Genomic DNA, 22,434 nt, shown 5'->3' on the forward strand with positions numbered 1-22,434 from the left:
GGGGAAATTTGGGATTTCCACGTGCTAGTTTTAGAAGGGAGAGATCACTGAAGTGCAGATCCAGTCCACACACAGAAGCTACTTTCCAGCCAAGGGAGTCATTGACATAAAATCAAAGTACAACTGAGGCTGTAAGGGACTTCTGGAGGTCTCTAGTCCCACCTCCAGTGCAAAACAGAGCCAACTTCAAAGCTGGGTCAGGTTCCTCAGAACGTTGTGTGCTGAGCGTCTCCACGGATGGAGATTTCCCCATGTCTTCAGGCCCCTGACCCAGCATTTGGCCTCCCCATGACTGGAGGAAATTGAATTTCTCAAACCAAGGAGATGTTTGAGACAGAGCTGTTCCCTGACTATGTCGTCCATGTTGTACTCCGCTTTATAGCCCAGCGGATACAATTCGCTTTTGCAGCGGCCTCGTGGTGGCCTGGAATATCGTATATTTTTTTTATTCTTGATGGCTCATTGCCAACCTGCAAATAAATAAAAGATCTCCCTTATCCATGTGAGAAGTATTTACTGCAGGACCAAGTCCTCTTGGCTTTTTGATGGCTGACATTCATGAAATGCCCTACAGTGCTTCATACCTCCCTCAGCCCTTCGAAACCTTTTCACTGGGCTTGGATGTTGAAGCCACCTCCCTTCTTCGGTCTTATTGTCCAGACTGCTTAACATTGGTTAGCAAAAATGTCTCTCTTCTTTTGGGCTGGCTGCATTTTTAGGTAGTGGCCTGAGACCAACCTGTGTCTTTTATTCACAGGGAGATATTGGACCAACAGGGGCCCTGGGACCTCAAGGAGACAAAGGAATGCAAGGAGACAAAGGAGAGAAGGTAATGCGCTTGCTTTTCTCAGTGCATCCTTTATGGGTATAAGGGTTTATTTTGTTTGTGTCCACAAAGGAACTCTGAAGCAGATGGAATTCCTTCCCAAGTCACACTGGCAAGGAACACCCATGCGCTGAAAGCTGAGGGGAGTCTTGTCACAAGGAGAGGTCAAAAGCTCCTTGAAAGGAAGTCAGAGAGATGCAGTTACCAATGCTCAGCTCACCCGGCTGCATGAAAATGCCTGGGCTCTGCTCTGTCCTTTCCTGCTACCTTCAGATGTGGACATTTATGTCCTGAGCTTGGAAGCTGCTCTGGGAAGATGCTGCATCTCCCTCTGCCTCTTGCTTAGCACCAAAAGCAGCATTGGCAACTAACTCCCAGTAGTTATAGCGAGGATGGGAAGCAGACTGACTCTTGAGGGGGGGTACAAAGTGGAGGTGGAGACTGCCAACATTGAGCATGGCACAGAACATGTTCCCAAGACTGGCAAGGTCGTGCCACCACAGCTTTTGCGTGGCAGTGGAAGAATTGCAGCCAAGATCTGGAAGGTCAGGATGGGGAAACTGAGGCACATGCTGGGTTCCCCAAATAGTGCTTTAGTGAAAGTTGGCTCTCCACAACAGCATCTCTCACAGGTGTCAAGGAGGGTGGTTAGGAGAGGAGAGGGACAAAGTGGTGGCCATAAGGAGAAGCTGAGAGGAGGTGCCAGCACAGGGTTTAGTCCTGGCTGTCTCTTCATATGTAGAGGTCCAGAGAGGAAAAACTCTCCAAACATTACACTGAAACATGTATCTTCATTGATTTTTGCAGGGAAGTCCAGGTTTTGGGATTCCTGGTCAACCTGGGCTGAAGGGAGACCCAGGCGACAGGGTGAGTGGGGCAATACACTGGCTTTGGGAAGGGGAGGGCTAAGAAGGCAAATCACAAGGTTCAAAGACAAAATCTCTGTCACCTCCACGCACATGAATTTGCCGGCCTTCACCCCGTCATCAGGAAATTAAGATTGGGATGGTGACAAGGAGCCAGGCTGTCATACTGTGGTTGGTGATCCCATGGTGGTCTTGTGTGATGGGGCAGTTTGCACCTGACTGTGGAAGACAGTGCTTTCTGCTGAAATGCAGAGAGAGGATCACTTGTGAGTCTGGAAGAAAGCACAGATGGTCAATGCTCAACTGGTAATTCAACAGCAAAGCCAAGGAAGCTCCAGTTCCAATGGCTTTGTGTCCTGAAGGTGAACTTGACCTTTATCTTCCTGATTTTTGTATCTTAAGAAGGTGCAAGCTTCTGACGGCTCCAGCATGAGGTCACTGATGTCTAGTAAGGGTTGGGTTAATGCCTTGGTGTTCCCTTCTGTGGGGATATTAATAGTCCCTTCCATCGTAAAGCAGCAAAAACTTGCAAAACCTAACATCTTTGAGGTCCCCACCCCTCTATCAAAGCTTGTCATCAAAGCATTAATGGTTTCAAAGTGGGGAAGATGGATGCACCTAGACAGTGGGTGCTTTCAGCAGCCCTTCTTAGGTCACCATCTGTTTTCCCCTTATCTTCATTTTACTAGACTGTTTCAGCTGCTAAAACCTACAATCAAAGAGCACCTTTGCAGCCTTGAGTATGATGTTTACACCCTTCAGATAGAGGATAGGGGACCCTCTATCTAAATGGATAGAGGACCCTCACCTGCAACTATTCTACCTGTATCGTTCTTGCCATGTGACTAACGGTCTGTATTTCTGCAGGGAAATGTAGGTTTGTCAGGCAAACCAGGCCACAAGGTGAGTCTATGGCAGTGTTTGCAACGTGGAAAGCGTTGTCTCATGACCATGGCTTTGGGTGGCATTGTCAGTGCCACCCAAAGCAACTTGAGTCAGTGGGGTTTTATCTTTGCCATGGGGCTAGTGGCAAAAGGTGGGGAGCGTTCAAAAGCTGAAAGGTCCAAACAAATCCTACTTTGCTGCAGTCTCCAGCAGAGAAAAACAGTGAAAAGATGCTCTTGCATCCTTATGAGGCCTTAAAAAAAATCTACAAATCCTGGCCTGTAGGATTCCTCCTAGCAAAGGCTCAAAACTGGTCGAGGGAGGTCTGGAAAACATCCCAAATGCAGTGTTTGTTGAGCAAATCTGTCTCGCTGTGTACATTTCTTAAGCAGTGTTGCTCCCCAGGCTTGGCTGAAGGAGCATATGGATTTGGGAAATGTTACAGCATGACAGGTAGCCCCGTGAATGGAATATTTAGGCTGGATCAGCTTCATTGGCATGGAGAAATTACATGTCAAAAGAGATAAATGAGATGCAGCCAAGACAGGATGTGTTAACAAGATGTGTTAATGCGGTTGGAAAGTGGAGAAGGCAGCAAGAGGTGTTTTGGGCTGGGAGAAGACACGGTGAGGTGGTTGAGTAATGAGGAAGGTCTGTGTTGTATAAACCTAAAGCAGAATAAATGCGTTAAGTACCCATCCATGAGAGCTCAACTGATTTTACGTGGGAATGGAAGTTAAAATATGGAGGGGGAACTGATCCTGGGTCCACATTGCTCTCTCAGGACCTCACCCATCTCCTGGGTCTCTGCTAATGGGCCACCTCATTTAGGCTGCAAAGCTTCCTGGAGGTGGAGAACTTCCAAAGTGTCTGTTCTGCAGTGCCTGCCAAGGCTGATTGTGGAGTCTGGATGGACTAAATTAGAGATGGGTACTGTCCAGCCCAGCCCTCTAAGCAAATATTATAAGGACAGCCCTTCCTAGCACAGGGTAGATGCTCTGAGCCGAAGCTTGAACCAGGTGTGTGGGAGGAATTGCATCTCCATGGGGCCTGCCATGCTGTCTGAATCTGCCCCACAGTGTCTAAAGTGTGAGGATTATGAAACACAGGAGGAATGTAACAACGGCTTCGTTTTCTTTAGGGGGATAGAGGTCTGAAGGGAGAGAAAGGTGAACCAGGACTACCTGGGAAACCAGGCGAGACCGGACTAAGAGGTAAAGATGTAAGTAGAAGCTAACAATCCAGTCAGATGGTCATCCTGGACCCCTTGGTACACCACTCTGTACCAAGCTGACAACCCCAGGTTATGCCCTTGCAAGAGAAAGTAGGAACAAGTGACAAGGTGGGACCAGTCAGAAGCATGCATGTTATACTGGTTGTGGAAAAGACAAGTCTCAGCACAAGAGTGGTCAACAAACGAGACTGGACAAACTAATTTGGCACAATGGTTTGCTCATCAAGGGATCTAACTTCTCATTGGCTCTGTCTGCTCTTCCATTGCAAGTGAGAAGGTAGGTCCTTTACAGGTCATCATTAGGGTGTGCTTTTGGCTATATTTTGGAACAGAGTCTCTTCACCCTTGGTCCAGGATATGTGGCACCATGGTGTTTGTGTTACAGTTCTTGTTATTCAACATCATGCTGTTTTGGCCTTGAATCACCTCTGTCTGACGTGCAGGGAACTAGCACAGTGTGCACCCAGAACAGTCCTGGAGGGCTTGTTTTTGGTTTTAGGGCATAATAGTTCCCTCTTACGATCAAACAAGGCGGCCCTTCACAAAATTATCATAACTGGCTTCTGGAAAGCCTCTCCTAACCGCAGTCAGTGAAGGTCTTCCTTCAGTTCAAAGGATTGAGTTGATCCCTGAACATCGAGTGGAATAGGATCACCAAGGGAAGGCTTGAAAAAAAAAAAGCAGCAGATGTGCTTCTGATCCTGGGGCACTGCTGCCCAACACCCCTGGCTTCAGAGTCACTGATGATTTCATAGGACAGTTAGAGTTGGAAGGGATCTTAAAGATCATCTAGTTCATAACCCCCTGCCCTGGGCAGGGACACCTCCCACCAGATCAGGTTGCTCAAAGCCCCATCCAGCCTGGCCTTGAACCCCTCCAGGGATGGGGCAGCCACAGCTTCTCTGGGCAACCTGGGCCAGTGTCTTATCACCCTCACAGTCAAGAACTTCTTCTTAATATCTAATTTAAATCTCCTTTCAGTTTAAAACCGTTATCCCTATGGCTCCCCTCCCTGATCAAGAGTCCCTCCCCAGCTTTCCTGGAGCCCCTTTAGGGACTGGAAGGGGCTCTAAGGTCTCCCCAGATCCTTCTCTTCTCCCAGCTGAACAGCCCCAACTCTCTGAGCCTTATTTCAAAATAAGACCTCTTAACCCGAGTAGGAAATTAGGGTGAAATAACTTGGTCATAAGTGGAAATGTAACCTAGTGCTTCTGCATTGTGTTGTAGGGAGAACCAGGGGAGAAAGGCACCTCTGGGACCAAGGTAATCAATGGGGAGCCCACACCTTCCATAATTACGTAGGTACTAAACACAGCAGGCTCCCTCACAGCTTGAGGTCTGGGTACAGTGCTGTAGAAGAAGGGCTTCACTGAGTTAAAGTGAAGGTCTATCCATCTCAGCATCTCACCTCCAAGAGTGACCAACTTCCCTGGGGGTTCTGGGAGCAATGCAAAAGTGGGATGTCCTGTGTGAGAGGTGACATCTTTATAGGTTTGATAGTTCTTGGTAAATTTTTCTACCATGAATTTCGTCACCCCACATAAACCTTTAACACTCTCGGTGCCCTGGGCAAGGCATTGCACAGGTTAGTTCAGCAGCAGCTGGACAAACGCCCCCTTTGATTTGTTTTGAAGCTGACCCCTGCTCATTTTATTTCCTGATGACTTGTCCTTGGGTTAGAGGAGACTGAGGAATCCTCTTCATCTTATCCTTGGCCTTTCCTTCTCTTATTTTAGCTTTGGTTTCATCTTCCAGATCTAAAGGCTGAAAAAGAAAGGCCAGAACTAAACTGTGGGGGTTTTGAGAGATCTTTCTTTATGCTCTGCAGCAGATGCAGAAAAGAGATTGCCACAAATAATAGTGGGATTTGGTGGAAGTAACCTCATTTTCTTCCTAAATCTGAATACTCTACTGTCACCCTACTCCTTCTGCCCCATTTACTTAATTTATGGGACTGTTCTAAAACACCACCCCTAATTTAAGACATTTCAAACCACCGTAAGACTGCCTTAGTACTGGCTTTCCAAGCGCTACGCAATGCCAAAGAAGAGATCTTACCTGCTTTAGAGCCACTGGAATGGTAGGTGGACTTGATTCTCTTCCTTTAAACTGGTTCCTCCAAGTGTAAGTGCAATAAAACTAGTATCATCAATGAAGGTTCAACGTGATGGAAGCAAGCTTTTAAAAGCTCCTACTCCTTTCTTCTAGGGAGAAGCTGGTGTCCCTGGAGAACAAGGAGAGAGAGGAATCAGGGTAATAATAGCTATTATTATAATTTTCTGCCCAGGTGAGTGGTGGGGCACCAGGAGAGGCTGCTCTGCTGCTGCCCAGGCATCTCTAGTCTGTGCAGGAGGAGAGGACTTCCTTCTCCATCCCAACCAGAGTGCCCACTTAGAAACGTCCATGTGCATTTATTTCCTGGGTGAAAAATCATAGGGTGGGGGAAGCATTTATTTTTTTTTGCTTTATTTTTTTTGAGCTGCTGGACGTGCTGTGTTTCTGATTGCTTCTCCAAACCCTTTCTTGCAGGGGCTGCCTGGACTCCCAGGACGGTCTGGAGAGCAAGGGATAAAAGGCGATACAGGACCACCTGGAAAGGATGTAAGGCAGTCCCAAAAGGAGCAGTGGAGAGAGGGGAGAACTTGGGGCAGTGCAATACCAATCAAAGAAACAACCATCTTTTCTTCTGCCTTACAGCCTGCGAGGCGTAGAAAGGTCCCTCCCTCTCTCCTGGGCAGGGGGGGGGTCTTCTCTTCAAAGGGAAGATTAAGGCTGTATCTCCCTTCTTCTTTGATTAGCTAGAGCAGGGGATTAGCAGGACTGTGACCTGGGGGGTTCTGAGTGTGCAAATCTTCCCCAGCCCCACACTGCTGGAAATGAAATGCTTAATACTGTCTCAGTCTGGTGAGGAAGGAATGAAGGAAAATGATGCATTTAGGTTCTGCCTGTCTGATCTCCCTCTAACAGCTTTGGAAAACACTGGCTAAGACCAGCTGCATCGTCAGAGGTCTCAAAGATATGGTGTTGCTACAAACTTGGTGAAAATGAGCAGCTAAAATCCCTAATGAGCCCACCCACTGAGGAAGAGGCTAATAATCTCACCCCTTATTAAATATCAGAGAACTCCCCCACAGGAGAGAAGTTGAAATCCAGATTTCATTAGCTCAGCTGCTCGAAGATGGGTTTGTTAGGCCGTTGGATGCTGAGCTGGCAAGAAGAGGGGGTGGACTGCTGAGACCCTTTTCCCTACCATGGCTTGTTCTCATCCTGCCTCTCTCTCCACCTCCTAGGGAATCACTGGAGAGAAGGGAGACAAGGGCGAAGCTGTAGGTTTGCACGTTCCCGTTTATAACCTTGCATGAGGGAAAGTCTGTTTGGGGGCTAAAATGTTGAATTGTGCCACTCACTATTTTTTTTTTTTTTGGGGGGGGGTGGCGATATGGTGGTGTTTTATCTTCATAGGGTGAGCCTGGGCTGCCTGGGACTCCTGGAAGCCTTGTGAGTAACGCCTGATTCTGTTGGTCTTCTACATTTGGGGAAAGGGATATACTGAAATTTATCATGAATCCTGGGTACCACGGAGGACACGTTGCCAGAGCTTACTGCTTTGAACAGTGCATGCTGTAGAGTGGATTTCCCTCCTATTCTTATCAAAGGTGCAAAGTAATGTGTGTATCTAGCTCCTCTACAGTAATATGCATGAATCCATCCCCAAATGGCTTGGCACTGATGATGCAAGAAGACTGTAACAGCTAGCTATGAACCTTATCCAATAGCTTTAATCACTAACTATTGGGTAATCAAGGCCTCCAGGCTCCTTCTATCATGAAGGTGGAGAGATGAATGCCTCCTAGGTACGTGGGAGAACTCGTGCTTGGGACTCTCCTGTGCCTTTGCAGAGTTTTTTCTTTTGGATAAGAGGCCTAACACCAAGTTGTGTCAGATTAAGAGAGAGAAACCCAACTCAGGTTCATCAAAAATAAGGCTGGAAGAGATTTTGAAGAGTCATTTAGGTGATCAGGAAAGGTGGTTTACTATGTCAATGTGCAAGGAGGTGTACAGGCTGGAGAGGTGGGCCCAGGTAAACCTCATGAGGTTCAACAAGAGCAAGTGCAGGGTTCTGCACCTAGGCCGGAACAATCCCCGCTATCAATACAGACTAGGGGATGAGGTATTAGAAAGGAGCCCTGAGGAAAGGGGCTTGGGGGTGTTGGTGCATGAGAAGCTCAACGTGAGCCAGCAATGTGCACTGGCAGCCCAGAAAGCCAACCCCATCCTGGGCTGCATCAAGAGAAGTGTGGCCAGCAGGTCACAGGAGGTGATTCTACCCCTCTACTCTGCGCTCGTGAGACCCCACCTGGAATACTGTGTCCAGCTTTGGAGTCCTCAACACAGGAAGGACATGGACCTGTTGGAACGGGTCCAGCAGAGGGCCACGAAGATGATGGGAGGGATGGAGCACCTCCCCTATGAAGACAGGCTGAGAGAGCTGGGGTTGTTCAGCCTGGAGAAGAGAAGGCTCCGGGGAGACCTCAGAGCAGCCTTCCAATATCTGAAGGGAGCCTACAGGAGAGCCGGAGAGGGACTTTTTGTCAGGAAGTGTAGTGACAGGACAAGAGGTAATGGTTTTAAATTGGAAGAGGGGAGATTTAGATTAGATATTAGGAAGAAATTCTTTGCTGTGAGGGTGGTGAAACACTGGAACAGGTTGCCCAGGGAAGCTGTGGATGCCCCATCCCTGGAGGGGTTCAAGGCCAGGCTGGATGGGGCTTTGAGCAACCTGCTCTAGTGGGAGGTGTCCCTGCCCATGGCAGGGGGGTTGGAACTCGATGATCTCTAAGGTCCCTTCCAACCCAACCCATTCTGTGATTTTTTTTCACTCCATTTGCTTCAGTGGAGGTAAAGCCACCTCAATGCAAAAGCAAATGACTGCCTTAGGACCAGGAGCCACAGCCTCTTGGGAGAGCTGTGCTGGTGTTTATCTTCCATTCCCAGGGATGAGGCATTGGCAAGATCTGAGTAAGAGGCTACTTCAAAGTAGGCAAAATGCTACTGACCACCTTCAGCAGTGTCATTCCTGTACAAGACAGTAGTTTCTGCTGACTTTGGAACTCAGGACAAGCCAGGAGCAATTGCCTTCTGGTGATGCCTCTCTCAATATATCACAGCTCTCCACTCCCAACCCTGCCAACATGCTGTTTGAAACCACCCCATTTTGTGGTCCCTGCCCCATTTTCAGTTGTTATCTGCTGGGGTTCCTGTTCACTTGTCTCTCATGCATCCTGCATTACTTGAACTCCAGTGGGTTCGGGAGTGGGACATGGGGATTCCAATTCAAATTTCCTTTCAATGTTCCCTTCAAAACTGGGAAGAGCCTTGTTGCTCCAGGGAATGGCAAGATCCTTATCTGCTAGTACGCAACCATCTTTCTCTATCATCCAGCCAGGTCTTCTTAGTGTTCAAAAGGCTTATTTTCACTCATGCAGTTACCCAACTGGCTACTAACACATCCCACTAAATGCCCGTATCAGAGAGGGACCCAAGCAATGTCCTGAGCAGCAGGGAAGTGGTGTCTCTGTGACCCCAGTTCTGTTTGAGAGGGTTCTTAATTAGAAATGCAGATGTGGACACCAACATCATAGCCCCTCCGAATCTCTTGCCTGTGAGAGCAAAGCTGCTGCACCAGCTCCCTGTCTGAGTCCAAACATAGCAGGTTCAGGTCGCTGGCTGATTTGGGAGGAAGCAGCTGGCTCTGTGCCCATGGATAAGGGCTAACAGGGATAAAAGGCACATGGAGGTGAGAGCTTGTGCTGAAGACATCATCCTTCACTTTGTGAGCAAGGTTTCTTCCTTTTGCAGATGTCTCCTCTGGAGAACACCATCACCCTGAAAGGCGACAAGGTAAGATCTCCTCTCTTTGCTGGAGATGTGTGTTGAAGCAGAATATGTGGTTATCTTGCACATGTTGTGCATTTTGTAGCTGCATTACTTTTATAAGTCAAAGTCTGCAAACAGAGCCCAAAACTCAGAGGTTCCCTTAATTCTTGCTGTTCCCACCTAAAACAACAAAGGTTCTCCCAATGCGGTGCATCGTTGTTGGTCATGCCGAGGCAAGGTGAGTTTCAGTTGTCCTTCCAAGTCTTCATGTTTCTGCAGAGCAAACTAGAGTGAACATTTCAGCCCAGAAATCAGAGATGCTGAAGAAATTCAGATGCTGAAGTTCACTGAGAGCCTGACTGCTTTGCTGAGAGGGAATAAGATGATCTGAATGCTGGAATAACTCCAGTAGGTTGTCCAGACCAACAAGCCTGCGGCTATTACAGAAGCTATTATTGTTATGGCAATAGCTCTGTTTGTGGGTGGGTTTGGAAGAGCTTTTAGCACTCGGATGGATCGCAGTAGCATGGATCCAGCACAGATGGGAATTCCAGTGATAGGAAACAGCAGAGACATGTTCATCCATCCTTTTTTCAGCCCTGTGAAAAAGATCACTGACGATACTACCGAGCCCCCTCATGACTTCATGCCAGTCTGCCTAAATCCTATCTGAGGGATGCCCCAAGGAGTCATCAATATCAAAGCAGCTCCTTATCCCCTCCCACCCCCCTTTTCTCTGGTCTGTTCAGTAAAGCAAATGGCAAAGAAATGCAGCTTTCGCTTCATGTGAACCACAGGACCACGTGCAACACCAGATCTGACCCAGTGCAGGAACAGAGGTGGAACCATGGGGTAATTTGAGAGCCCAAAGAGCCCAATAAAATGAAAAATTTATTTAATTGCCTTCCCCCACCTCCTTCAGTTTAACAAGGTTTTTGAGTTGGCCATTTATTTTGTGCAGCTGGGGACAGGGAAGGACACGAGGAAGACCTGGAGAGGGCAGACCAACCACAGCATTGATTTCTACTACATTTTGCTGCACTGGGAGGAAAGGCTCGTTCCAAGAGGGGCAGAGTGTCTATCTAGATGGGTCCTTTGCAGGCAGACCTGGGCTTGCCCTGCCTGTTTTCTGGCTTACTTGCAGGACTCATGAGTCCTGAGTCACAGACAAGGTACACGATGGACTCTGGGAGAGCAAGAGCTGCGTGCTTTATCACCATGGGTCTGTTGCCTCCCCAAACCCTGCTTAAAGCATCCAATCCCAAGATTTACTGAAAAAATAGTGTTGCTTCATCAGCCAAGCTGTTGTGGCAGGAAAATAGTGGCAAAGTTTGGTTTACAAGGAGAGGTAATACCATTATTAGCCCAGGTGGGGTAGCAAGGGAAAAAGGAAAGGCAGAAAAGCTCTCAGGAACAAGATCCCATCTTTATGTCTGAAGCAGAAGCAGCCAAAACCACGCCACAAGTGAAGAGCAGAGTTGCTCCAGATGTAGCTTAATTATGTGAATCAATGAGATCGTTACAAGAAAGGTAGGTTGGTCCATCTGGAAAAGATGTTGTTAGTCTGAGGCCAGCAGGGGACAGTGCATGAGAAATGCCACAATGCATGATAAAGCCATCATCTCCACTGGGAATTTTGGAGGGGACAAAGAACTAACATGTTCCTTCTGGCTTGCAGGGGGATCGTGGGAAGGATGGCTTGAAAGGTGAAAGAGGTCCTCCAGGCCCAAAGGTATGTCCTGAATGCATGGAGGTATCTTTGTGTTGGTGCCATTGTGTTGGGCTGGCCAGAGGGGAAGAGCACCCATCTCACATCTCTTCTGATCCCCTAAAAGGTTGGGTTTTCAAAGCAGAGTTTCTGAGATGGGCTCGTAAACTTGTGGTCACAATGATGCTGTTGTCCTACAACTCGATTAAGCAGATACACAACATTTGGGTAGGAACACGTTCAGGAGTCGGATGGGATAAATTTCTAAAATGTTCAGGGATGTTTCCTTCCTTTCCTCCCCTGCAAGTTGAAGGGCACGTCAGAAAAGGATGGAAGGAGAAATGGCTTCTAATAGCATGCACATCTAGAGATCTTTAGAGGTGGGACCAACTCCTTCACTTAATGGAGAGGAAAATGCTGCAGAAAGCAGCATCAATGGGTACAGGTAGTTCTCCTGATTGGCACAAGATACAGGTTTTTGCAAAGGCAAGGGCTTATCCAGGCTGTGCCTCAGAAGTACCCAGTTCAACCAATGCACGCCAGCATTGCAGCTCCTCCGCCCCTCCACACCTTGGCATGGAGATGCCATGGAGATGCAGTACCATTGGAGTCTTTCTGGCGCCCTTCATTCCACCGGAATCTGTCGATACAGAAACCAGATTTCAGTGAAATGAAGCCCGTCAGAGAGGCAGGTCAGCTCCTGCCGCACTAGGTGTTCCTGCTCCCAGCACTGGTCCTCCCAAGCTGTTGCAGCTCATCTGTAGTTTCATCTGTGGCAGTGGCCCAGGATCAGTCACCTGGAGAGCATCGCCCTGCTGGGCAAGGAGAGGTGGACAGACTGTCTATGCAACTTGCTATTGGGAGTCCAATCCATTGGAGATATTTGACCAGACCATATGTGGCAGTAGGGAGGGCCACCAGCTCCATGGGCATCTCCAGAAGGGACCACCAACCACGGGGGCACCTTGGCCATCCTCCTCCTTGCTGCTACCTCTACACAGCTGCCACAGCATCACTGGCATTAAGGGACCTCAAAACCCTTTGCTTTTTCACACATTTTGCATGGCCAAGAACTGGAGAAGGGGGTGGTGCAAAGCTCTGGTTCAAACCTCACTTTGATAATCACAGAATCACAGCATCGTCGTGGTTGGAAAGGACCTCTGAGATCACCGAGTCCAACCATACACACACAAAAGACCCCCACAATCTCGGCCACTAGAGCATGCCCTGAAGTGCCACATCTACACGTTTCTTAAATACCTCCAGGGATGGTGACTCCACCACCTCCCTGGGCAGGCTGTTCCAGTGCCTGACCACTCTCTCAGTAAAGTAATTCTTCCTAATATCTAATCTAATCCTCCCCTGCCGCAACTTCAGACCATTTCCTCTGGTCCTGTTATTATTCCCTTGGGAGAAGAGGCCAACACCCACCTCTCTACACCCTCCTTTCAGGGAGTTGTAGAGGGCAATGAGGTCTCCCCTCAGCCTTCTCCAAACTAAACATGCCCAGTTCCCTCAGCCTCTCCTCATATGACTTGTTCTCCAGACCCCTCACCAGCTTGGTGGCTCTCCTCTGGACATGCTCCAGCAGCTCAATGTCCTTCCTGTAGTGAGGGGCCCAGAACTGAACACAGCACTCGAGGTGAGGCCTCACCAGTGCCCAGTACAGAGGCACCATCACTGCCCTACTCCTGCTGGCCACGCTATTCCTGATACAGGCCAGGATGCCGTTGGCCTTCTTGGCCACCTGGGCGCACTGCAGGCTCATGTTCAGCCGGCTGTCCACCAACACCCCCAGGTCCTTTTCTGCTGGTCAGCTTTCCAGCCACTCTGCCCCAAGCCTGTAGCATTGCCTGGGGTTGTTGTGACCTAAATGCAGGACCTGGTACTTGGCCTTGTTGGACCTCACCCCATTGGCCTTGGCCCATTGATCCAACCTGTCCAGGTCCCTCTGTAGAGCCTTCCGACCCTCAAGCAGATCAACACTCCCACCTAGTTTGGTGTCATCTGCAAACTTACTGAGGGTGCACTCAATCCCCTTATCCAGATCATTGATAAAGATACTAACTAAGACTGGCCCCAAGACTGAGCCCTGAGGGACACCACTGGTGACTGGCCGCCAAAAAGATTTCACCCCATTAATTACAACTCTCTGGGCACGGCCATCCAGCCAGTTTTTTACCCAGTGAAGAGTACACTTGTCTATGCCATGATTCGCCAGCTTCTCCAGGAGAACACTGTGGGGGATGGTGTCAAAGGCCTTGCTGAAGTCCAGGTAGACAACGTCCACAGGCTTTGGCTTCCCCACATCGAGAAGGCGGATCACATGGTCTTAGAAAGAGATCATGTTGGTTAAACAAGACCTCCCTTTCATAAACCCATGCTGGGTGGCCCTGATCCCTCAGCTGCCCTGTACTTGCTGTGAGAGCTCACTCAAGATAATGCTCATGTCTGGCTCTGGTCCAGGCCTGCCCTATGAAATACAGCCAGCAGCTGTGTCTGATGGAGGAGTGAAGGAGCTTGTTGAGCAGGATGGGATTCAAACCCCCTCTCTGAGGCGACGGGGATTTGTCTGGGGTCATAGCGTGGTCTGATAGCAGAGTAAGGAACCAGATATGTGACTCTTACCCCTCCTCAGAGCTTCTCTTCTTGCTGCTCGTTGGGATAATGACTTAATTAATGAGTTGTTCTTGTTCCTCTGAAGGGAGAACCTGGTCCACCAGGCAAAGGAGTGGAAATGAAGGTAAATAAAATAAAAATTATAGAGCATATTAATGTTGGAAACATCTCCCTCTTTGTCTGGGGTTGGGATGGCAGAGGGGACCCAGCGTGTACCCCTCAACTTAGCCATCAGCCACCTGCAGGACCAGCTTCCTGAGCTGGAGGAGAGAGGAGGAGAAGTTCTGACCTTTTTTTCCTCTTGCAGGATCTGGAGAGGCTTTTTGAAGCAAATGGTATCAAGGTAGGTAACACTTTGACTGTCCTTCTGACAAGGTGATTGTTATTAAGCTTTTTGACCCATTCCCTCTGGCCTTCTGGAGACGATGTGTACTTCCCCAAGTCCAGCACTGGCACTCAGAAGAAGGCAGGGTTATTATATTTCCTTTTACAGCTTACCATATATATTTAAATGCTTTTTGCACTGCTTTTCTGCTTTTCGTTATGGGGTAGATGGTTGATTTGAGCCCCATGTGACATTTATACTTGGCAACTACCTATTCAGAGCTTGGTGCTACCACCTGCGTTGGCTTGTACTTCACCACTGGCTCTGCACAGCTGGAAAGAGGAGATCCACAGACCTCTGGGTGTTCTGGCCATGCTGGGTCCCCTGTTTAGCACAAAATCCGGTAGCAAATAATCACTGCAATACAGCAGTGGTAGACTGGTGGCCTCCCTCTCTGCTCTCAAGGTTGCCATCAGGATCATGAAGTGACTCAGCTTTTAGTATCTGCCAGGCAGGTACTTACAGTTGTGCTCGTTACCTTCAGCTCCTTTCTTTTAAACTCTGGAGATGTGATCAAGGGAGGTGAGGGACTGACTGGTCTGGACAAATGTAGGGGTTTTATTTAGAATCATAGAATCATAGAATGGTTTGGGTTGGAAGAGACCTTAAAGATCATCAAGCTCCAACCCCCTGCCCTGGGCAGGGACACCTTCCACCAGGTTGCTCAAAGCCCCATCCAGCCTGGTCTTGATTTAGGATGGGGAGAGCCACCACGTAAGCACCATCAATCAGCTCCTCAATGCCCAAACTGTAGACCCCTGTATTTAAATCACCTGTTGGCTGCCAAGACACATTTCTTCACCAGGTGCCCTGTGAATCCCATTAGAAATGCATCAGTTGTTTTGGGGTGGCTGCACTTGCACTATCGTGTTTTAGGAGGGTGGCACTGGACTACTACTGCCTTAATGGTCTCCACTGGTTGCAGCTGGCACTGCTGAAGGACCTCTCCAATGCACTCCTGCGGGATGGGCTGGTGTGGCAGCTGGGTGGCTCCAGGACAAGCAAGACCTCCAGGAGAAAGCAAGCAGCTCTTCATGCTACTGATCATGGTGTGAGTATTGTTATCTGTCATCCTCAGGGGACCTGGAGGTCTCAGAGAGACCTGGAAGGAAATGAGAGAGAGAGAGAAATGAATCATTGAAGGCTCCAGGGTCACCTCTGTCATCGAGCAGGTTACGGTGACTTGCAGCAACTGTAAGAAACAGTTAAGCTGGAAGAGGCTAATGGCTCGCACCAGGATCTTGGTTAAACCCATGGGATTGCAAAGCACCCTTTTTTTTTCAGTGGAAATAAAAGAATCGGTCAACTCTTGTTGCTGATGGAGGTAGCTAGAAGCCATCCTCCAAAGCCATCAGTCTCCTTGTGCCCTTTGAGGGCTGGGGATTGTTGGAGTGGTGGGTGTGCGAAGGGAGCAAAGCAGCTGAAAGCATGAGAAGCGATGACGAGGGCGGCCTCAAAAGCAAGAAGGATCCCAGGGAGGTAGGACTAGCTTAGAAGGAAGGCTTGCAGGTGGCCAGCAGGGAATTGCTGACTACTCACTCCATCCTGATTCGGAAAGGCCACAAGGTGGGACAGAGCATGCTGGAGGGATGGGGCAGTGGGCAGAAATAACCCGTCAGGATCCAGGTCTTCACATGTGTGGATCCTGAGAGCTCAGGTTTGCCATCTCTGCACCAACCCACTTTTTTTGATGTTGCAGGATTCACTGGTGTTTGATACTTCTCCTGATGCCCTGACCAGGACTGAGGTGACAGAAGAAGCACAGAGCCTGGAGGTGGAGGCTCAGTTTAGGGTGCCGGTGTCTGGAGGACTCCTTAAGGTGAAAATAAACAGCAGAGCAGATGAAGTGTAGTTATGTAGGTCCATGCTCCTGTCCGTCTGGTCTGCTGCATCAATAATATTAAGAGATCACACATCAAATGTATTCTGGCTACCTGTGAGCTCCCAGTCCATGCTCCAGTGATGCCTCCTGCTGATCCTCATCCTCTCTTCCTTTTCACCCAACCGCAACTTCTTCTTGTCTTCTGAGCAAAAAAAACCAGTACAGGTTGGGCTGGTTTCAAGCCATCCCCGTGCTGGTTATCTCTTGAACTTGCCCTGCAGCTTCTCCTCACTTGGAGTTTGTAATCTCACTGCATCTCTCCTGCCCCAGCAGGGATGGATCCAATCCTGCTGTCAGGTTGGATTGAGATTGCCCAAGAGAGGAGTCCCTGCCATGGCTCCACAGCCCTCGTTTGCTTGAGCAACCAGGCTAATTGCTAGAGATAATTTAGTCACCTGCATCCTTTGCAATTGCAAGTAACAGTTTGTGGTTATGGGAATTAGGAATTTATTAGCAATATTAAGGCTTAATCTCCATACTGGACCCAAGTTCCAATATGGTATAGTACACCTCCAGGAATAACATCAGAGGGCTGTATCCAGGTCACCTCTCCTAGGTGCTGGAGGAATCATGGATCTTAATTTGCCCATACCAGACAATCCTGATAAGGGATAGTCCAGGAAATAGTGCCTGCAGCTGCAGTGGGGATTTTCCAGTCCTCTTTTTGGCAGCCAAGAAGTGACTGGCTCTCCATAAACCCTTGTTGGTCACTGATAGGAGATGTCTCCAATTGGAGCACAAACTGTGTGGGGACGTTTGGAGCCAGCTCCTGATGATTTTATCTTCCCCCATGGTTGCTTCCATGGTGACCCAGTTCCTCAGGCACTTAGACAGGCTTATCCACTCTCAGCTCCAGGCTCCTGCTGTGACGTCAGGTGACACATGTTGCTTTTCCAGATCATTGCAACCTGGATGATAGCATTTTAGGGGCTCAGGAGGGGATGAAGTGCTCACCAGCAGGTGCATTTGCACCAGGAGACCCAAACTGGATGTGTATCAGCAACCCTGGGGCCAGCAATGCTGGGATTTGGGGTACAGAGACACCAAAGCTGTTTCTTTTGGGCTTTGCGAGCCCAACCCAATCTGGCAAGAAAGGGTTGGACTCCTCTCTGCTCATCTGGCCCAGCCTGTCTAGCTTGGACTTCAACCAGAGAGTGGGGGGTGAAGGTGTCAAAGCAGCCCTCCAACCCAGCAGGGATCCTTGCAGTCTGCCCCAGCCCATCCTTATTGACACTCCCCAAGTAAGGAGCAAGAGAGGTCTTGGCTCTTTGTCTCTCCGGCCTTGTCTTGCTGTCTCTGAGCATGCTATTGAATAAATGGCAGTGTTGATCATTGTGGATGATGTCTTGACTTATGAAAAACCATAACTTTCTTTGGTCTCCACAGGGTCCATCTGCTGGTGGTTCTGAACCTGAGTACCAGCCCCTAGGAAACCCTCCCGAGTCCTTGGAGAAAACATCTGAGGAAGGAAAGGAGGAGAGAGTCTCAAGATGGACAACCACTTCTCTCAGCAGTGTATGTAAATGCCTGATCAGTGACTTTTAATTACTTTTCCATTTGTGCTGATTTAACAGATGCAAAGTGGCTGCATTTCTCAAAGCTTGATTGGACAAATCCTTGCAATTCTGTCAGTTTTTCCCCCATTTTGCTGAAGCTAAATTAGTGAAGGGATAAGGGTGTCTGCATGAATCTGTCAGAGCCCAGAAAAGGTTCTTGCTTTCCATCTTTCACATTGGTAATTAGTAAGACTGTGTTGCCGCTCATCTACCACCCTCTGCAGAGCTTGGCTTTGCCCCCACCGCACCCAGAAGATGATCTGCAAGGAAACCAGTCCATGGAGCTTCTTGAGTCCTTGGAGGGGAGAGTGGAAGGACAACCACAGCAGGACACCAACCATGTATGTCTTCCCCAGCAGTGCTGGGCAGTAGACCAGTGTGGAGATAAGTGATAGACTAGAAGGGACTGGGATGCACATCTTGCACCCAGTGCTCTGAGTCCTGGGGCAGCTCCCTCCACATTCCTGGAGGACACCACTGCTTGGACATGGGACCTGGGTGGAAGGCTGATAGCCAGCCTTGTCCTCTGCATACAGGCAGAGAAGTGGGAACCCCCAGAGCCCTTGGCAAATGTTTTGTTGGTTAATTACCCACTTTTGGGGGGGAAAAAAGGACGATCTTTTACTAGTCTAAATCCATCTGGCCTCAGCATCCACCCTATTCTTTGGGGCTTGGTTGATTCAATAGGTGATGATTCTCAACAGGTTTTTTTAATCAGAGTTGTAATATTCCAGGGACAGTGCAGACCCCAGACAGTGAATTTAAGATAAACCCCAAACAAGATATTTCCTTTTCCTTCTTACTTTTCACAGATGTCTCAGAATAGTCCACAGACCCTCAGGTTTCCCTGCACATTTGACTTTTAGACCCTGGTATGCACCCTCCTGAGCCCAGCTCTGGAGTGCAGAGTCTGATTCCCTAAAAGAGGAGGATTTGGGGGTCCGAGCAGGAATTTGGGGACTTTCTCCTCCTTAAGGACTTGCCGACAAGAGCACGTTGTAATTTAACAAGCTTTTGTGGATCATCTGAGCCAAGGGGACTGTCCTAGAGCAAACGTGATGCAGGGTGACTCAACTTACCTCTTCCTTCAAGGTCTCCCTCTTCAAAAGTTGAAGTGGCTTGTTACTGCACTTCAGCTGAAGGATGGTAGCAAAGTAGAGATTTCTTCCATAGCCAGGAGGGAGTTAGAACTGCTTTACAAGCACATGTGTACGTACCCTCTAAGACAAGTTATATCATTTTCAGCAAAGTTGGAAGGTGCATCCAGGCTGGGAGCAGCAGTTATCACAGCTCAGCTGATGGGCAATAAGTTGGGGTGTGGCTGCAGTGTGGTTGTCTGAGCCCAAACATCCTATTTCATCCTTTTTTTTTTTTTTTTCCTTTTCTTTTTTTTTTTGCCCTTCTGGGCATGCGTTTTCTTCTGAGAGCCCAAACCATGCTCCACTGCCACGTTCCAAACCCAGCACCCTCCAGTTTGAACATCACTGTAACCAGAAGCTGGGAGACCCTACCCCAACACCCCACATTGAGTGACACCAGCCCCAGTGATGGAGAGGGGGGAAAAATGCATTCATCCAGTCCTGGTTTAACAGCTTTGGACACTGACCTGCTCCTGTGTGATTGAGGGAATGCTCTGTTTGGAAATACTCAGAGTCAGGGTGCCCACAGCACTAAAAAGTGAAAGAAAAATACCTTGGATGTTTGCTTGCAGCTACAGGCGCAATTACTGCTAGGAGCGGTGTTAGCAAGGATATTTCTAGGAATAGCAATGGGAAGGGTAGCTCAAAAACCCTGCTGGAGAAAATCTCGCTCTGATTTAGGTAGTTTGCTGAACGCTTGCTTCTGCTCCCAACGCTTTAGCAATCTCCCGGCTGGCTCTGCAAATTAACACCACACTGAATCAAGAAGCTGGAACAACCTTTGTTGCAGCAGCCACGAGAGGGCTCCCGGCACAAACACACGCACACACATGTGTGTACGTGTGTAAGCTACAGCTCTGGAGGCGGTGGCCTGTGCCATGAGCATCCATCAGCTTTGTTTCTTCTCCTGAATGCACTGTTTCCCTTCACTGGCTGTGATTAAACTGGAGAGAGACCTGGAAGCACAGAGGATGGAGCCCAAACCCGTCTTCTGTCGGATGGAATTTCTTGTGGGATGGGCCTGCAGCATGCTGGCTGAGGTGGGGGCTTTTTGGTGTCCTGCTCATGAAAGCAGGTAGACCTTAGTCCCAATGAACCTGCACCCAGAGACCATGAAACTGAGGGAGACCCGAATCTGTGGCTCCGTCTGAGCCACTCTGGATGCTCTTTGTGAGCAGAATCCTCAAGGCTTCACACATGCCCCTGTGTGGAGTCATGTAATAAATCAGACCCACCACAGACACAGCATCTTCTTCCTCGACAAAATGGGAGTGACACCTGATTGTTCAGTGTCTGGGAGTTGAGGGCATCTGTGTGCCCAGACACTGTGGCCATGGCACCAGGAAGGAAAAAGGACTGTGTGGCCATGCCAAATGTGACTTTTGGACAGAAAGAAATGTCCTCAGTCATCAGGGGTGTAAAGAATTTGTGGAATCACAGAATGGTTAGAATTGGAAGCAATCTTAAAGATCTTCTAATTCCAATCCCCCCTGCCCTGGGCAGGGATATCTCCCACCAGAGCAGGCTGCTCAAAGCCCCATCCAACCTGGCCTTGAACCCCTCCAGGGATGGGGCAGCCACAGCTTCTCTGGGCAACCTGGGCCAGGCTCTCACCACCCTCACAGGAAAGAATTTCTTCCTGAGATCTCATCTCAATCTCCCCTCTTTCAGTTTAGAACCATTTCCCCTCATCCTATGGCTCCCCTCCCTCATCAAGAGTCCCTCCCCAGCTTTCCTGGAGCCCCCCCCCTTTAGGGACTGGAAGGGGCTCTAAGGTCTCCCCGGAGCCTTCTCTTCTCCCAGCTGAACCCCCCCAGCTCTCTCAGCCTGTCCCCACAGCAGAGGGGCTCCAGCCCTCCCAGCATCTCCGTGGCCTCCTCTGGCCCTGCTCCAACAGGTCCGTGTCCATTAAATTAATTAACGTAATCCCTGTATCCCAAGGACCAAAAGGTCCAACAGGACTCAATGTCCTGTTTGGGATGCCACTTTTTTTATTTTCAAGTGCCATGGGAAGTGCAGAGCAGAGCCACAAACCTGATTCGCAGGTGGCTGCAGACTCATTTATCACGAGAGACCTAAGACTGGATGTTTTTTTGCCAAACTCAGAGGGTCCAAGCTGACTGGATTTCTGTATGGAAGATTTTTTGCGGGGAGGAGATACTGAATATTAAAGGGCTCTTTAATCTTGCAGTGAAAGGCAGGAGGGGAGCCGGAGGGAGGAAACTGAAGACTTATAATCCAAATGGGAAATCAGAGCTCAAGCTGATTAACCCCAGGAGAAGGCTGTAGGGAGATGGGACAAGGCAGTGATTCCCCGCCTGTCACTGCCTGAGTTACCAGGAGTAGAGCACAGAGGGTTTGAGGGGGAAAGTTTACACTTTGGGTTTATGGAGATGCTCCTCTACCCTGTTGGGGCTGTTGTTCAAGAGCCCTATGGATTAATACATGCAATACGACAGCGATGCTACATCTAGGTGTTTGGCAATAACCACGGGTGTAATCCAGCAACCTGGTATTGCCAAACAATGAATCCCCCCAAAATCCCATTTTTCTGAATCCCAGCCCAAAGGATTCCCCATCAAATGAAGAGTTGTTTGAAAGATGGGCATATACCACCAGGCTTCCTGCCCTCGTGTCTGATGGTCCCCATTTTGGTAGGAGCGTTGGGAAATTGGAACAGCGGCCACAAGTTTTTTAGGGCACTATGGGATCTGCACCCCAAGGGTGTTTTCCTCAGTTTTCCTCCTCAGGAGGAGGAAAAAGTGGGGTCCAAAGGTAGGGAAGCAGCAGCAGCCCCTCTCTCCCTGCAGCTCATCCCTGGTGGCTCCCGCAGCCAAGCTGAACCCAGCGGAGGGTGATGCAAAGGGAGTGAAATGGAGCCGGCTGTTTTCCCGTCAGCAGTAGCAGTAATCACAAATTTTACCTGTTAAAAGGTTCACGGGGCCCGAGAGAGCAGCAGCCCATAATAGCCCAAGAGCTTCATCTCGGAGGTGCAATTTCTGGCTGGCAGGAGTTAATGGGGGAAGCAAATTAACTGATAGAGAGAGGCAGGATGAGCCCAGGTACACGTGCCCGTGCAAGACACAGTGGCTGGTTACTCTTTCCATGGATGAGCCACTTCTTTGGTGTTATGGGACCGTACCAGCCAATTCCTGCTTCCTCCGTCTTCCAGCTCCCCTGAAGCTAAGTTTACTCATTTTCAGAGTTAATTCAGGTAAGTGCCCCTGGTTGTCTCCGTGTGGATAAACCCGTAGTCACTTAATTTTCCTACCTGTTATCTCCTTGGCCTTTTCTGTTTCTCTCTTTTCTGTACCTCTTTCCTTGCAGGAATATTTCATTTTACTCCCCCTTGTATTTCCATTTTTCTCTTTCCTGTCCTGATTTTATCTATTCCTTTCCTCTTTTTCTTCCTTTTCCCCTTTCCTTTCTTTTTTACATTGCCACCTGCCATCAGTAA

General features: G+C 48.9%; 1 protein-coding gene across 1 annotated transcript in view; it reads left to right on the forward strand.

The window, feature by feature from the left end:
* The window catches only part of LOC141478773 (uncharacterized), a 108,029-nt gene that overhangs the window by 42,465 nt on the left and 43,130 nt on the right, over nt 1-22,434 (forward strand). Inside the window, exons 39-55 of the mRNA XM_074167760.1 lie at nt 758-829; nt 1,634-1,693; nt 2,560-2,595; nt 3,719-3,799; nt 5,039-5,074; nt 6,020-6,064; nt 6,341-6,412; nt 7,102-7,137; nt 7,274-7,309; nt 9,671-9,712; nt 11,367-11,420; nt 14,101-14,139; nt 14,323-14,358; nt 15,326-15,451; nt 16,100-16,219; nt 17,669-17,797; nt 18,063-18,179. Of these exons, the coding sequence (XP_074023861.1) occupies nt 758-829; nt 1,634-1,693; nt 2,560-2,595; nt 3,719-3,799; nt 5,039-5,074; nt 6,020-6,064; nt 6,341-6,412; nt 7,102-7,137; nt 7,274-7,309; nt 9,671-9,712; nt 11,367-11,420; nt 14,101-14,139; nt 14,323-14,358; nt 15,326-15,451; nt 16,100-16,219; nt 17,669-17,797; nt 18,063-18,179 (1,137 nt within the window). The remainder of the gene's footprint in view (nt 1-757; nt 830-1,633; nt 1,694-2,559; nt 2,596-3,718; nt 3,800-5,038; nt 5,075-6,019; nt 6,065-6,340; nt 6,413-7,101; nt 7,138-7,273; nt 7,310-9,670; nt 9,713-11,366; nt 11,421-14,100; nt 14,140-14,322; nt 14,359-15,325; nt 15,452-16,099; nt 16,220-17,668; nt 17,798-18,062; nt 18,180-22,434) is intronic.

This window comes from Numenius arquata, chromosome 2, assembly GCF_964106895.1.
Source record: "Numenius arquata chromosome 2, bNumArq3.hap1.1, whole genome shotgun sequence".
NCBI lineage: Eukaryota > Metazoa > Chordata > Aves > Charadriiformes > Scolopacidae > Numenius > Numenius arquata.